At 37.9% G+C, this 18,253-nt stretch overlaps 1 protein-coding gene across 6 annotated transcripts in view; it reads left to right on the plus strand.

The window, feature by feature from the left end:
* Nucleotides 1-18,253, plus strand: part of DENND1A (DENN domain containing 1A) — a 525,768-nt gene that overhangs the window by 130,141 nt on the left and 377,374 nt on the right. For 5 of the 6 annotated variants that reach the window (XM_075184725.1, XM_075184728.1, XM_075184727.1 and 2 more), the window contains one exon: nucleotides 15,646-15,695. The exons of the other annotated variant lie outside the window; for it this stretch is intronic. In XM_075184725.1, the coding sequence (XP_075040826.1) occupies nucleotides 15,646-15,695 (50 nt within the window). The remainder of the gene's footprint in view (nucleotides 1-15,645; nucleotides 15,696-18,253) is intronic. 6 annotated transcript variants of the gene reach the window in all.

Here is an 18,253-nt window from a genome sequence, read left to right on the forward strand (position 1 = left end):
ATATATATATATATATATATATATTATATATATATATATAAATATATATATATAATATATATATATAATATAATATATATATATATATATATAATTACATACTTTAATTGTAGGAAATTACTGTGTTTTAGTGAGCTAGAGTCTTTTAGAGTATTGTCATCATAGATCAGTAGTAAGGTATACTTTATGTACCTGTAGATGATAATATACAGATTTTTCTCCTACTGAAGCATCTGAAAAGAAAGACCTATATATTATTTTGCTGCTAAATATAGGCTTTTACACTAAGTGAAACATGCTCTGCAGGGGGTCAGCTAGTATTTATATTATTTGAACATCCAATAAATACAATAACACATCTGATGAACTTAATTGTCTGAGATGTAATTTCTTACTCTTTCACCCTCATTTATTAATTCCAAAGTTTTCTTCCCCGTCTTTCATTAATATCTTGTAGCTGATGAAATATGATGTATAATGTTAACATTTGACATCTGAATCTCAAGTTAACTTACCTCTTCTTCCCATTACTTTTCTTACCATTTAGTCAATATTCAGGAACAAAAATCAATGTTCTGTGACATATGGAATATACGGAGCATGCTGCTTTCCATGCTGCTGCTGGGATTCAAGAATTTTAGGATAATGTATAAATATTTATAGTGTAAGCTCCCAAGGGCAGGGATTTCTTTGGGCATTGTCAGTTTGAATGTTTTTTTCTGCATTCATTTTATTTCTCTATTTTATTGAATACTATAACACAAAACATGCACTTACAGATTTCTCTTACATACGGTTTGTCTATTATCTATTATTATCTATATTATCTTTTAACTATTTGTTAAAATCCCAAAACCTGCTAAATTTAGTATATTTTACATTATCCAAAATGGTTGACTGGTTAATAATATTATATACATTTTTTTGTAAGTATAACAGTTATGTTAGAATAGCCATGTATATGTTGGCTATATACAAATACATTCTGGATGGATTCACTTGGAGATTTGCTCCAGCGGGAAGTGTAACGTTTAGACATGGATTTGAACTTTTATGCCTTTTTGGGGGTGTTCAGTGGAACATTAGCAGTAACTTTTTTGTCCCTATATATGTTATGCTTTCAGCAGGCCATGTTGTGTGCACCACTTCTCTAATACAACATTGTGTCCGTGAGCTTTAGTTTAGATGATACAACAATGCAATGCATGTGCCGAAATGTTATTTTATTTACTTGTTCTGGGTAACAGACACTTCGGTGCAGCTTCAAAACTGTGGCTCACTCCTTCCCACTCCATTTGGTGTTACCTTTTCTGCAGCTTTGCAGGCTTGAAATGCGAACTGATAACATCAGGCTTAGATACAACTTGGTGATGAGGTCACAGCTGTGAGATAGAGAGTTTTAGAATTAGTGCTGCTCTAGGATGCATGTCTATAATGGTTGGTTGAGTTATAGTTTATTGTTACAATCATTGCTCACAGTGACAGGGTCACCGCAATCTGCCATTTCCGCCATCATCTTTGCATTTTTAAAACAAAGTGCAGCTATTGGTTTACTGAGTAAACAAACTCCCCATGTTTTATCTTTGATCTTTCAATCTGCTGTTTGTAGTTGATAAAGTGGTTAATATGGAATATTGACTCTTTGTTGTATGAAGGGGAGATTGAACTTCCTATTAACACTTAAAATACAGTTTTGTTGCTGTCACAGACTTCATCACATCTGCTCTGCCTTTGTCTCAGGAGGGATGTGCAATGAAGGCTCTCCTCTTATAGCCTCACTGTGTAGAAATAGCGTGGAGACCCTGGCTTCAGAGGGTCCCACATAGTGCGTAATCCATGCTGGGGATGTATTTGAGACTTAGCCTGGGGAGAGGGAGGGATTGCATAAAGAACAACAATAATGAACTTTCAAAAATTCAAGAATTTTGCAAGTAAAAAAATGCCCATCTGTGCCCTTGGAATGATTTAAATGTTAATGATTTGGACATCCCGTGTTATCACTTTTATGAAATGACCTTTAACATTGCTCTGTGCCCTCCCATGGTCTTTTCATGTGGTGTGTTAATTCCAATATATTCTACAACAATAATATGTGTGTGATAATTATATAATATATACAATATATATCCATGTTTGTACTTTTGCGTATAGACTAGTGTGAGTGCGGAAGGTAAACCACAGGAGTTGAATTCCAAAATGTTTTCATTTTTGTGGCCATTTGTTTGTATGTTACAGCAGTAGTATGACAGTAGTTTTAATCGGAATAATATATACTTTATACACTCACTCTGATGCCGAAATGTAAACGAACCAATCTTAACAGATACTATGAATGATAATTATTCATTGTGCTAATGTTGTGTTTCATAACGCTTGTTTTTGTTGGAAAATAAGGTTTTCTTTCCAGTTTGGTAATTAAGATCTGACTTCATTAGTGTTATATAATAATGTATTAGAATATAATGATGTACAACTTTCAGGTATTTTTTTCCATTACAACTCTAATTTGGAAGGTTTTCTACTTTCCCATTCTGAGATATTGTAAATATAGTAAGCTCTAGATCTTTATGACACTAGTTTAAACAGATCACTTTTCAGTATGTACCCTCTGTGCAGAATGGAACTCTACTCATGCTAGTATTAATGAGTAAGAAACAGTAAGCAAAAGTAAATGTATGCAAAGATTTCATGATCCACGATAGTTTATTTGCTTTGACATACTTGGAGCTCATTATACTGCAATCTGAAACCTGACCAGCCCCCAACTAACACCTTTTAATAACTCCTTGGACTTGAAAGCAATAGAAATAGAATATAAATAAAGTAGGCATAATATAAGTAATATTCATTTTGTTACTAAAGACATTTTAAAGGCATTAATTTGAAGTTTGAAATTCTTGATTAAGAAAGTACATGATCGATGTAATTTAGTACTTAATCCTCTAATTGCTATCACAGTTGGAGCAATGGCTCACATAAAGGTAGGTATCGGGCATCCTTTTGGGTGTCCTGTCCCTTCTTAATTGCACAGACATGACAATCTCTGGTATATCACTGTGCACTGTGCACTGTGCTGTTGTGGGGCAGACAGTAACCTCAGTGAAAGGAGAAAAGGAAGTTTGATATTCCAAGATCCAGATCACCTGTCCTACAGCCGTGTTTACATACTGTAACATAACATGTTATTTTAAATACTTTCCTGTCAAAAAAGACAAAAGTAATATAGGAGTGATATCTTTATTGGCTAACCAAAAAGAATTGTGTTTGCTAGCTTTCAGAGCACAGAGGCCCCTTCATCAGGCACGTTTACAAGTTTATACCCCAAAGTAACATGACATACAAAAACAATGTTTTACAAAACACAGGGAAAAAAAAAAGGTGGTATATTTTGTAGATTAAATTGTGTGTATAAATGGCAAAGGAAATAATTGTGCAGAAGTGTTTTGGGTTTTTCTTTTTGGTTGTTGATGCTGAATATTTTGCCTTATAAATAAATAAGAAGATATATATTTATATATACTTGACTAAGGTACCAAAAGTTTGGTCCTGTAAGAGAAATGATTTTGAATTGGCTTTGGTAGAATAAACAATGTCATTTCTAGAGAAATCTACACAGTGTACAAATGCAAACAGTGCTTGTGCCCACATGGGTCAGTGAAGAGGGGGAAATACTATTGTGACAGAATGGACCTTCTATGTCACCCTGTCCGTGTGTAGGTCACAGGAATTACAGCAGGTAAATTGGCGCCAAAGCAGGATCTTGAAGCAGCGATATTTATTAGCTTAAGTGTCCTAATAAGGACAGTTACACCAGAAAGGTACAGATGGAATTATGCTACATTACATGAAACATTACATTACATCAAACATTCTGCTTTTTATACAGATTTACACAGATACTCTGACAAGAAGTAATCCAGCCTCCTCCCCCTCTAGCCAATCCAGGTACTTCATGCAGCCTGAACATAAATCAGCCTGGAGGGGCTTAACACCTTTTTTACATTGCTGCTAGCGACACCACAACCTGAGGGTTTATATTGAATTTTTACCATCAAATTACAACCATCAAATTATAACATTTTCTCGAATCTTCCTTTTAACGCAATTTCACTTGCAAAATTCACATTGATCTGTGATCACTTGCATCCTGAGTTGTACACACACAGGAAGTCTACCAGCCAGTCTACTTAAACCCCCCCCCCCCCCCCCCCAAACACGCAATTTTGATTTTATGTCTATTCTACAGTGTGTGACTGAAGATTGTAAAGATATTTATTTATATACAGCATACTAAAGCTAGGTGGTAGTGCAGGCTTTCACTCCCCATCCAACTTGAGCCCCAGAAGAAGCTGCGAGCTGAAATCCAGCGAGAAAATACTGTAATAACGGTAATAGTGCACGTAAAGTGTATAGTGTCGTAGCTCACATTGAGTTTCTAAAATAGTACCAGCCTGTTCTGTTACTTATGTGAATTTGGTTTCATCATGCATAACTTTGTAAAAGTTACCCAAGTAACTTAATGTTCACTGTACATAAATCATTCTCTAGGCTATAGTTTAATTTTTTGTTTTCTTATAGTTTTAGACACGACTATCTTCTTTACTGGCAAAATAAAGTGTTATTGATTTAGACCAGGGCAGGTTCAAGGTTGCCTTGTCCAAAGAGAGGTTGCCACTGTTCATGAACAGCATTTGTCAGTTGCTTTCAATCCGCCTCCTCTCTGATGAATACAAGGCAGTTTCCTTATTACCACAGCTCCCAATTAACGACACAAAATGCAGTCTACAAGGACTGGCAGCCTGTTTCCCAGAGAGAAGTGGAAGAAAAACCCTAAAGAAAATTAAAATGCTGCCCAAATTCTCACCAACATTTCACATATATCAATATGTGTTAACATGAGTGTGTTTGATATGACAGTATTATATAGGCATACACCTATAATCAAATTCAAAGACCAAAATCATGTCTGTTCATTGCAATACAGAGGAGCCATATACCGTATTACACACATGTATTCATTAGATGTTTTCAGGAAGAAATCCACTGGAAGGATGTGGTGCAGTGATGAATGCGCACCATGTATTATATATAAACTGCAGTGAATGTAAATAGAGATGTTCACAATTTTTATTATTACTATAAACTGTGTGTGTTATTATACTGTACATATATTGTAAAAACATATTTGTACCTTTTTTGTGTGGCAAGTATTTTATTTTGTCATGATCAAAGGGTTTTTATGCCACCTCCTTCTGAATGCCTCTTGCCAAGAAGGGTTTGGGCATCTGTATTGTAACAATAGGACTGAGCATACGCCCAAGGCAGGTCTCAAGTGAGTTGTGTTAATGATGTTGGTATGGGTTTACATTCTGCTTGATATATTATCCTACTTGTCTACCTTTTTTTTTAATTGTTTTTATTATGACCTCTGAGTACACGCATATTTTGGATTTAACCTGTAAACTGCTTTTAGCTATATTTTTCTTCTGCATCAATTTTGTTCCGGGGTTTGCTGCAATGCATGTTTCATATATTGTTTTATATACAGTATATTAGGTCTGTTCAAGCAGGGGCACCTGGGAAGCTTTGTACTGCTGGACTGAGGGAAGACTGAATTTCTGGAATCCAGAACATGGCCACAAAATATCAGAACATGTACTCCCTTCTGCCCAGTGGAAAAGGCATCCAAACAAATGTTCTCCAGTTTTGGAAAAGGTTACTTTCTTGATTGCTGGTGTGAAAATCTATACATGCACAGATCAGCTACAACATTAAAACCACTGACAAGTGAAGTGAGTAGCATTGATTGATCCTGTTACAAGGGCACCTGTCAAGAGTGGCGGGATATATTGGTCAGCAAGTGAACAGTCAGTTGTTGAAGTTGATGTGTTGGATGCTGGAAAAATGGGCAAGCTCAAGGATCTGAGTGACTTTAGAAAGGGCCAAATTGTAATGACTAGACATCTGTATCAGAGCATCTCCAAAACGGCAGGTCTTGTGGGGTGTTCCCAGTATGCAGTGGTTAGTACCTTCCAAAAGTGGTCCAAGGAAGGACAACCATTGAACCGGTGACGGGCTCATGGGCACCCAATGTTCATTGATGCGCATAGTGAGAGAAAACTCATCCATCTGGTCCATTCCCACAGAAGAGCTACTGTAGCACAAATTGCAGGAAACGTTAATACTGGCTTTGATAGAAAGGTGTAAACATACAGTGCCCATGCTGACTCCTGTCAACTGCTGAAAGTGACTACGATAAGCATGTGAGCACCAGAACTGGACCATGGAGCAATGGGAGAAGGTGGCCTCGTCTGATGAGCCACATTTTCTTTTACAGCATGTGAATGGCTGGGTGTGTGTGTGCATCATTTACCTGGAGAAGAGATGGCACCAGGATGCACTATGGGAAGAAGGCAAGCCAACAGAGGCAGTGTGATGCTCTGGGCAATGTTTGTTGTTAAACCTTGGGTCCTGCAAGTCATGGGGATGTTGCTTTGACAAGTGCCACCTCCCTAAACATTGTTTCACATCAAGTACTTGTCTATGGTATTCCCTGATGGCAGTGGCCTCTTTCAGCACCATAATGCACCCTGCCACACTGCAAAAATTGTTCAGGAATGGTTTGAGGAACATGACAAAGTTCAAGGTGTTGATTTGGCCTCCAAGTTTCCCAGATCTCAGTCAGATCGAGCACTGGTAGGATGCACTAGAAAATGATGTCTGAGCTATGGAATCTGCTGCTAACTTCTTGGTGCCAGATAGCACACGACACCTTCAGAGGTCTTGTGGAGTCCATGTCCCAACAGGTCAGAGCTGTTTTGGTGACACACGAGGGGCATCTACACAATATTATGCTGGTGTCCCTCATACTCTGTGTATATATAAGTGGGGACCATACATAGGCAGAAGGGCAGGTAAATGTGTGATTAATGTAAAGCTATGTTAGAGGGGGCACATCGCTTACACACATTGGAGGCTGCCATTTTATGGGCTGAGACAATATTTGTCTTAATAATTAAGATAATGACACATCACTGAGGCGTGAGGCACTAAGGCATTGGTTCAGCGCACAAAACAGCAGCCTAAACTGTGTATATTCTGCGTCTGCTTTAAATTAAAACATGGTTGTGCACGTGCCTCGGTGGTAGCAATCTAGGAGGTAGTTTCATTTCAGATACAAGGACAGTCACAAAGTGTAATGTAGGTTAAGATGGATGTTGCAAAGGAGCGTCGGAGGGAAAGTTTCAAAGTGTGAGGTGATGGTGCAAGAAATGTTCTGAGATGAGCAAAGGAGACATCTTAGAGCATATGGCGAGAGATATGTAAGATTATTCAGCTGAATGTTGGTGGTAGAGGTTAAGAACAAGTACTTTGTAGCCAAGTTAAAAACAGTGGCAGAGCAACGGGTGGTGCAGTGGAAATGGCCGCTATAGGGCCCTGAGGGCAGGGGGCCTAAAGTGATCCCTTCCATTATGTTCATTTAGCCAACTTTTCCTGAGCATATGACATTCTAGTGGAAGAACACTGCATTTTTTTCAATTGTTTCAATTATTGTAGCAAAGGAAGTTCCAGCCTTACAATAGCTGCATTGATCGCATATGCTGAAGCAGCAGCCTGCAAAATGAAGGATGGTGGATTTTCTTACTAAACGTTCTGGTCCTGAATATTGTAATCAATATGTTTTTCATGTGGTCTTCAGTTCTATTATGTTTATGTTTAGCTACCCCACCTCCTTTACCTGCCTTACAGATTTTACCTGTTCCACCCTACTACTATACAAGACTATGGTATTTTAGTCTTGTAAAACTGAAATCTAATAAAGTGTGTAATTATTGTTTTATTAGCGAGTGGCAATAACATTATGATACTGAGGGCTGCATTATTCATTGTTGACCACTTATAGAATGCTGGAAAAATCTGTGAAGATCCAGGATATGTTAGCGCAACTCCAATTTATATTCACCATGGGATGTATTCTGTTGCTTAACAGTTACACTAATACTTTGCTCTGTGTATGTGAAACATGGTAAAGTGTACATATTTATCATTAGCAGAACAAAACAGAGGAATGTCTTAAGCTGGGTACACACTACAAAATTTTCCACCAACTTTTTATGCCGATCGATTGTCCGATTGCTCGGTCCATGGACTGCATACACACTAGCCTTGTTTACGACGATAAAGGGAAGAGCAGACATCCCTTTAGCGGCTTTCTACAGCCATGTTGTCGTGAGCAATGATTGCAATTTCGTACACACTGAAGCAACATTTGCGAGGCATGTAATGATATACCAAAGACATTAGCATAAAGGGGCAGAGCTTTCACTATAGTTAACACCCAAAACCTCATAAAAAGAGAAGGCAACACTGTCTCTTCATTCATTCCCATTTGTAAACCTACAATGGATACAGCAGAAGAAGAAAAAGCATCTGCACTTTTCCTGCTTGCTGTGGCGAGAAGACTGCAGATACGGAACCAAAGAGAGAAAAGGAGAAAGAGTAGATCTTGTTGGAGCAAAGATTGGTTCAAGAGGAGAGACACATTCTCTCATATGCCCCTGCTACATGAGATACGAGACAACAACCCAGATGACTTTAAGAATTCTCTTCGTATGAATGATACCACTTTTCAGGAACTGCTCCAACTAGTAACCTCTCTCATCCAGAGGGTGAACACCCATTTAAGGAGACCCATACCGCCAGAGCAAAGACTGGTGGCAACACTAAGATTTTTGGCAACGGAGGACACTGGCAGATCTGAATATTTAACGGTACGACCAACCAAATGAGGCGACAATCGTCCATTTGGGCAGACTTTCGACCATCGTGTCACTACACACACACACTGACCCGACTTTCGAACGTGCGGTCGTTTGTTTGCTGGTTGAGCCGATTATTGGACAATAACCCTGTAGTGTGTACCCAGCTTAAGTTATGCTTAAAAGTTATCTCAAAGTTGTGTGTGTGGTTTTGATACAGTTAAGTTCAATTAGGAGTCTTTTAACCTGAGCACATACACACTGGGCCCTGTAGTACACACACTCATTATACTGAATAATCCGAGAGCCAAGTGCTGACACTACTATGTGACTTGGAGGCTTTGCATTGTGTAATAAGTGGCAGCAGAATGCAATGTCTGATCACTATGCCCACACAATCCCAAATTTAAAATAATTTAAAAACTGACCCGATGGTCCTTTCTTCTTTATTTTTTCCCAATAAAATAACTGAACTGCAATCTGTCTAACCGAGGTGCAGGTAACGTAGTTTTTGAAAATGGTACAATTTAATGTCCTTTGTTTCATGCCTTATATGTATCATCGCTACAAATATCCCCCCACCCCACCCCCACACACACACATTTTTATTTTTATTTTGGTGTCTAATTGGATTTATTCAGGAATTCTCTTCCCTCTGATACACAGTAATGTTCAAAAAAAAATAATATGCAAGCCCAATTCTAATTGTTTTCTATATTTAATATATAAATCCCCCAATGAATGATTATATAACTTTTCTTCCTCTCGTTTTAATACTTAATACAGGCACATATAGCTGTAGGTATAGTCTATTTGTTGCAGCTTCCATCCGCTTTGCAATACTGCAATTTTATCCCATTCGTCTTTGCAGTATTGCTAGTGTTCCATCAGGTTATGGTGCAGTGTTGATGGACAGTAATTTTGAAATCATTCCATTTTGAGGGTATTAAGTCTGGGCTTTGTCCGGGCTGCTCCAGTACATTGATTTGTTTCTATTTACACCACTCCAATGTGGTAGTTTCTGTATGCATTAAGTCATTTTCCTGTTGGAATATAATTCCACTCCCAAACTATCGGTCTCTTGCATACAGCAGCAGGTTTGTTTGGTTTTTTTGCTAAGATTTGTCTATTCATTTCCACACCATGTAACATTCCTTTGCTTGTTATTTGATGTGTGTATAATACCGCTTTCATACTGCCGCCCCGGCAATATCCCGGGTTTTTCAAGCCGGATCAGAAACACCATTCAAACTGCACCTCGGACCCGGGAATTTCCCGGGTTGACCCCATTCATACTGCACAAGTCTGTGCCCTGGCAATTTGTGGGAGTCCTCACCAGAGCAGTTTTCATTGGCTGAAAAATGGTGATGTCATTGAAAGGTGACTGGTTTTTTGACGCATAAAGATGATGCAAAAGACATCATCCTCCAGAGACAGGCAGACAGCCAATCAGCTTGTTTTCTGTGCAACCCGGGTTGAAATACCCGGGTTGCACCATTCATAGTGCAGGCAACCCGGGTCCGACCCGGGAATTACCCCTCGATAAATCCCGGGTTGAAGACCCGGGTTTTTAGACCCGGGATTTTTGACTTGTACCATTCATACTGCACCAAGACCCGGGTCTTTTGAGCTTGCCCCGGCAAAAACCCGGGATTTTGGTGCAGTATGAATGGGGTATAACTCTGACGATGTCTTGGTGATATTTTATACGTCTTGTCCTTTTGTGATCCCAGTGAGAGCACATTTAGGAACTACCCAGGTGATTATTGTCCAATAGACAGATTTTCCTTTTTCTGCCATGGAAGATTGTTGCCATTGGCCTTCATAACAAGTAGCCTAATCAAACGAATGCCCAGTCTTGCAGTTCCTTGGTTAGCCTCTCGGCTAAAACCGTGACTGCATGATGGTTTTAGGGGCATGTAGGGGGCTTGTTAGTGAGCAGTAGTACCAAAGCGAAGTTGCAATCATGCACATTACAGCTTCCGATTGGTCCTCTAACTCACACTCTCCTTCTGTAGCCACTTTAAAACAGTCAACAAAAATCTTCATCCCTTTAGATGGTAATGCAGCGTTGAACATAGCCATGTTTTAGAAGTTTATATAGTAAGCTGAAATGCATTGCTGTCAGGGTGACCTGTGTATCTAAGAAAAAGTATTAAGAATTGTCTGATTTACTTAACTTCATGTTAATCTCTATGTAGTTACTGGTGATTGTTCTTCCCTTTGTAGTTTAATGGCAGTGGATTTAGCTGTTTGCACAGTGCCCAAATTACGTTTGAATACAACATTTCAATAAACAGTTGGACACAAAGGACTCTTTTGACGTTTTTGTGCTCTGTCTGTAAGTTTGTTTTTGTAAATCAAAATCTCTTTTAATGAAGTGGGAACAAATGGATCCATAGCGAGTGTTTCCATTTAAAGTGCAAAGTGTGATCTGTATCCCCAGAGGGAAAGACCTCTCAGTGTCACTGCTTGATCGGGACGTTTGCCACCTGCCTCCTCGTCCCAAGGTTGTAGCCTCCTCATAATCAAACCGTGCCTTGACATTTGGAGCACTCAATGCGGCTGAGCCCAGTCCTGCTCTGCTCAATATATTTAAGACGGAATGTATTGATGGTTACATAGACACACATTGATTGTTTGGTTTGCTGACATACTTTCTGAAATAAATGAGACAGGAGTCTGGTGATCAGAAATATTGGGTCATTGAGACTTCCTGAAAGACAACTGTTCCTGTCTCTCTATAGTCTAAATACTGAAAGTTTATGCAGGCAGTATTGCTTGCTCTGTTTCTACTCTTTTAATTTAAATGCACTTAAATGCACTGGTTTTCTAGGCTAATTTAGTTTGTGTACTGCGCTAGCCATTTTGCCTCTTTAGTAGCTTTAGAATGCTCAACATGAAATGTAACAGACAGAGCAAAATGACAACTGGAAATATTCCAAGTGTAGTCACTTGGATCATTTCCAGGCAGCGCCCGTAAATATGGTTGCCAGACAATCTATAACAATCATTTAAAATATCTTGTTATACTGATAGGCTTCTGAAGCAACATATATCTGTTGATGCTCATATTTATGTCCAAAATGAGAGATGGGATTGGAAACGGTACCTGTGCTCTAATATGCTCTACAGTGTAAAGGCGTGGCTCATGGTCACTTCACACTGCCAGTATTTAGTTTGGATGCATGGCAGACAACACTCTGTGCCATCTGCACAGAACACTCAGAACGAAATGCCGTCTTTAACTTGGTTAAAAAAAATGTACACTATAGCTTATATAACTCCTAATAGGCAGTTTTATTTATCGCACAAAGTCATTGACTTTGAACATAAGACTTTCACAATAATATGGCAACCAGCAGTAAGAACCTAATTTGAGTAAATGCAACTATTAAGACAGTCAAGTAAAAGTAAGACAGCAAATTTCCAAATCATATTTTTGTTCAGGTATCTGCTATGTTCATACCTTTCTACTAGCCATATGCCCATTTACTAGATTCTCTTCTACCTCTTTCCAGCTTTCAATATGTTCTCCAATCCCCTGTTTGCGTTTAAGGGCTGTTTTACATATTAGCACATAAGTGCACTGTTGTTGCAGAGCCAATTGAAAGCAGTCAGCCCACACGGACCACACACCCTTTGTACGGAGAATAGAGTGGTCATCAGGATCTTTGTAATCCAGCTGCATGTAATATCTTACCAAGCCCTTCTGTATCCGCTCCCTGTAGCCAGTCCTTGTGTTCTATGATGGTTTCCTCATTAATCATCAGTAATAGACTAACCATTTTCTGAACATTTTAGAAACTACCCCCATACTCCCATACTTATATGAACATAGTTTTTGATTAATGAAATGATAAATCAAAGCAATGTGGTATATATTGGGCAATAGTTATTCACATTGTGTAACACTATTTTATTTTCTACCTTACATCTTCTGTGTTTCTTCATGTAACGTTGTTTATGTCGTCTCATATTGCTAAATGAATACATTCACATGATGTAAATAACTCCTCCATCCACAGATACATTAGTGAATCGTTCAAGAAACTGTTCAATTTGTATAAATTCATACTCACCCACTCGTGGTAACCTGAGCCTTGGGTCACTCCTTCAGCTTTAACAAATATATAGAGAGCAGATCACCCTCCACCCCCTTATCTGTGCTCCCCTAAGTGTGTAAAAGCATGGTAAGGAGAGGTGAAGATTGCATGCTGTCAGAGGAGGACTCACTGTTCCGCCTCAGAAGTGTGATATTAAACATCTGGCTGCTTCAGATTACACAGTCATTCATTACACTAAGTGTTGTGTGGCTGAGCCCTTATGTTGTACAAGATACGATGATGCAGGAGTATGTAGCCTGGAGGCCACAGTATAGAAAACTTTTATCTTCCCTGATTTAGGTTTGAGTGGTGCAATCACAAAGGTCAACTATGGGTAGCGAAGAGAAGATGACAGCAAAATATGCAGCAAGTCACATGGGTCTGTTCAGAAGTGGTTAAAAAAAATGCCACACATGTATTTAAACACCAGTCCTTTCCACTCCATTGGGCAGGTTATTAGATTGATATTGCTTGTTTTTAGAACAATAGAGGCGGTTTGAAAATAAATGAAGTGAGGAGCATCCATTCATTTACCATTGATAATTCATTATTTGTGACTAGTAGAGAGGTCCCTGTGTACACTGATGTTTAATTTATTACATTGGTCTCACTTTGCTTTAGGCGTATGTTCTATAGGCACCCCTCCTACCCCAAAATAAATAATTATGCTATTAACACCGACCACTCATTAAAGAACAGAAGTCTGCCATACAAGACAGCTGCAGTGGTATTCTTCTGCACTGTCTTAGGAATGTACAGTTGGGTGCTGTAGGTGCTAGTACCTAGCTCACTGGCCAAACACTGAAAAGTTGAGTTTTAAATGGCACAATTTCAGTGGAACCTGCAGTGAAGTCATGCTATATATAAGTGGTGGCTAAATATATTATGAGTGTATTCAAGAGTGAAGCTTGTGTTAGGGTGTTTAGTCTACTAAATTAAAATGACCTAGAATACAAGATGATTTTGTAGCAGTGATCATATCAGGGGGCATCACAGCAAAACTATTTAATCTGCGGCTGCAGTTGCTTATATGAAAAACATTTGAAACTACAAACTACCCTGCCACATGGGTCCTTGTACATTCTCATAGTTTGGTACATTCAGATTTTTTTCACTATTAAGCAATTACCTGAGTTTGATACTTGGTTGACCACTGTCAGATTAATGTTTGTTAATATTCATGTAAGGCTTTACTTGTGATTGGCTTCCATGATTTTTTCATTAGCTATGTGCAGTGTCCTTAAACCTTCAGGGAATATATTTGGTCACTTTTACTTTAAGTTTATGTTAATTACATGTTTATATAATAAAAATATGTTTCTGCTGATCTTTGCTAGCTGCGGTATTGCAGATATATTCCATTGGCTATTGTGAGCACTGTAGAGGAACTAAGAAGTAGAGAAGAGATGTCGGAAGTCAGTAACATTTGGGATTTCTGAATATCTATCCCATGCTCAGCAGGAAATAGTTAGTAAGGCAATAAAGACATAGACATGAGCGTAACTAGTGACTATAATATTGTCGGCAGCTCTGCAGTTCCCGGTGACACTTTGCTCTCCTGATGTGTGCTGCGTTCCCAGAGCCCTGGTTTCTAGGTAACAGACACCAGCGTTGGCAGTTGCACAGGGTCGGTTTCGTTTCCCGCACCCCATATGCTGGGGCTGGTGACTCTCTCTCAAGGGGCAATACCTCTCGGCAGACTTCTCATTACAGACAGCCTCTGCCTGCTTTCTGATTAATTCCTCATTGTGTGACACAGTCCTCCTTGTGTTCATTATATTGTCCCTGCATATGTAATAGAACTGTGATGCTTAGGCAAATGTTACAGATTTGATATGTTTAATGCTGCCAAGTCCTTAGAGCTGGTTCCCATCTAACTGCTTTCTTTCCAGTTTTTATCGCTTTTGATGCATAAAAAAAATGCAGTGCAAAGTTTGATACCATTAAAAACAGATTTAGACAACATACAAAATGCAATGCATTAATTTATATGGCATTATTCACATTTAGAGGTTCTATATGGAGTTGTTTTGGTGTATTGCTGCTTTTTTTTTTTTTAATGGAGTCCTCCTCAAACAATCAAATATACATTTTTTTTTTTTAATGCATATTTGATCTGTTCACATACACACCATATGTATAGATGTGAAAAAGTCCTTACTGTTGGGTGTTTTTACTCAGCTCTGGCTGTTTTGTTTTTTTTTGTTTTTTTTCTTTCAATGTTGTATGAGCAGATTTTCTTCCAAAATTGCGGAGCAAAAATATTGCATATTTAAGCCTGCATCCCGGCATCATAGCCTCCTCGTTATATGCAGGTCCTACATTGACCTATATGCTTTAAACACCATTAAAGTGCAGTTAATATCAGATGTACTCACCTTACAGGTATAGGGGTTTACTTCTAGCAAGGACTGGCTTGTGAGCCACACCCAAATGTGCCTTAAATAGGCTTGATGGACAGCTGCTGAGACAACATAAGGCATATAAATATATACTGTATGTCTCTAAATAAAACATTTGCTGGATTTTTTCACGTGTGACTTCTAAATCTTCTGAATTTTTTGTGCAAGACAAACAGAGGCTTCTCGGTGTTTGTACTAAGGCGTTATTCCATTCCTCTTGTCACTAAACTGGCAGTGTAACCACATTTTTATACGTTGAATATTGTTTGTTGCCAAGTCTGTTGCTTTTGGTTTGTGCAGTGTAGATTTGATAGCATGAATAAACTGCAATGAGCCAATCTCTTTAATACTGACTGACCGCTCTCTGTTTCTTTGCAGGATGTCCTACAGACTGTCACCAAGTTTTGCTTCCCGTTCTCCTTGGACAGGTAGACTTTTTGTTATGTTTATTTGGAAAATGAGAACACTTCATACATAGTATCACCTTACACGCCAAGTTGATTGTCTGTTAGTGGTACAAATATATTTTTAGGATTTGATCACGTCAGAAGAAAATAACTTATTTCATATATTAAAATAGATATCTACCTTACGTTTAGTTTAATAGGTAAGCTGAGCAAGCATTGTGTTTCATCATAAAGTCACTCAAATCACTTATCCTGTTGCCTCCGTTCTACAGTTAAGAACTGAGCAAGGTAGCCCTGGGCTAGGATGCCCTCTAAGTACATCATAATACCATCTCTCAGTACCATGCTGGCAGTAAGAGTCACATTAATGGTATGGGATTTATTAGTTACCCTTTTCATCTTGAAGTTTTGTAGTAGTCTTCTCTACTCCACCTTACTGGAAGTATCGTCTGCTTTTAAAAAGAAAAAAAAAAGCTCAATGCCAAAACACTTCACAACATAGTACAATCTACTACTTGCATATTACTTTTGTTTTATTATTTTATTAAACACCAACAATTTCCTTCCTCTGCAGAGCTCCAGATGTTGTTGAACTACAGTTCCCAACATGACCTGGCAGCTGATGAATGTAGTTTAGCAACAGCTGGTGAGCCAGAGTTTGAATAAGTTATCTAATTGGTTGATATTGTGCAGAGATACATGGACGACATCAGAGGCAGGCGAGTTGTTGGCAGGATACACTAGGCTGGAATTTGTAGTTCCATAATGTCTTTGTAGTAAAAATTTGTCTCTATATGCTAGATAATTTGCAATAAACATCCGTTATTGTCAGATTATGTCTTTCAGGGTGTGTGACTTGTTGCCTAACCAATCACTGGTATTAACCTAGTTAATGATTCCAAAAAGGGAAGAGCTTTCCTTGTGTCTTTATTACATAAATACTAGTTGGGTGATCACTGCGTGTCATAATTTTATTAGAAAATAATACCCTGCCAAGATAATTGCCACAGCTTGAATGGCTGAATGTATTTGCATGCACTTGGCAGAGATAAAATATGTTATGTGAATTGTTGCCTGTCCTTTCTTTGCTGTGATATTAAAGTAGGGAGAAGGAAAAGGTTGCAGGATTACTTTTTATTGTACCAAAATGCAGTTGAAAGCAAAACAAAGCAAGATCATATTATATAAGACTGCTTTCAAAATGCTGTTTTTATGACGTTGGTGTTAGCTGTTGAGTTTTTATAAGATTTGGGTTTGGTTTTTCTTTTACTAGATATTGGATTAGGTTTATGAGATTTGGATCGTATTTGAATTAGATCTTAGACTTTTTATAGGCATTGTGTTACACTGTGTAGTTGTGTTGTGTATCAAGTTATGTTGATTTTCCATATAAAGATTTCACTTTTCCATTCAGCATTTTTTGGAGTGTTTGTGTTAAGTTCATGTTTTTGTTGTATAAAGTGGGTTTTATTAATTTTAAATTTGTTATTTTAACTGTTTTTCATAGGATTAAAGCACTGATTCAATAAGCAAATTTTACATGGTAGTAGATATGTATGTTCTTTAATTTTGTTCAATTGTTAAAAAAATAAATAGTGTGCCTGTCACCTACACACAAAGAGGGTAACCATTTTGTGGGCTCTAGCTTTTGAATAAGTGACATCACTGAGGCACTACCTGACTAATATTCATAAGACACTGGATCCCAATGAATTTATAGACTACACTCTCAGGAATATTGGTTCATCCCTTAAAGTGGAAACCTCCACTCAGGGTCGTTGATGGGTGTCTTGTGCCGTCAAGCTTTGCGCATGCTCAGAAGACTGTTCCCTTCTACTTGCAAGGTAAATCCCCAATCGAGGAACTTCATAGTGCATGTGTTGGCCCCCATGTGCACCCTCAGAAGCCATATATCTGAGAGGAGACCCCACCGTTGACCTGGTTACCCCACCAAAACTGTTTCTAATGCAGTATAGGAAAGCTATTTTTGCTTACCACCAATAAGATATGAATTTAAATGATTGGTATCCCTTGGTCATATTGTATTACAATATACATAGAATAATCATTTACCAAATAATTACACTATGCAGATACAGTGTGGTTCCCATATAAGGAAATGGACTAACTATCTATTATGCTATACCTTATGTTGTGTAATAGGAAAGGGGTTAGAGCTTGCCAGTAAGCCTTGATTTAGTCCATGGTTTTGCAAGTGTTAACATTTGATTTATCAATATCAATCAAAAGTTTGTGTTTGTCAAAGTTAGAGTACATTTTGATGTAATTTTGTTTTGTTACAATTAAAATTTGTTTCAATAGTTGCCTATAAGAAATTATAGTTGGCTAAATATATATATATATATATATATATATATATATATATATATATATATATATATATATATATATATTTTTAAATTATATGGGGCATTATTTATGTAGTGATTTTTTTCAGATTAGATTTTAGATCACATTGTTTTGCATTCTGTTCATGCTTGATGGTGTTCTGATCATTTGTTAATGTGGTACTATGAACATTGTAATCATTAAAACAGTGATAAGTGCACACAGAATAC

Source organism: Mixophyes fleayi, chromosome 9, assembly GCF_038048845.1.
Source record: "Mixophyes fleayi isolate aMixFle1 chromosome 9, aMixFle1.hap1, whole genome shotgun sequence".
NCBI lineage: Eukaryota > Metazoa > Chordata > Amphibia > Anura > Limnodynastidae > Mixophyes > Mixophyes fleayi.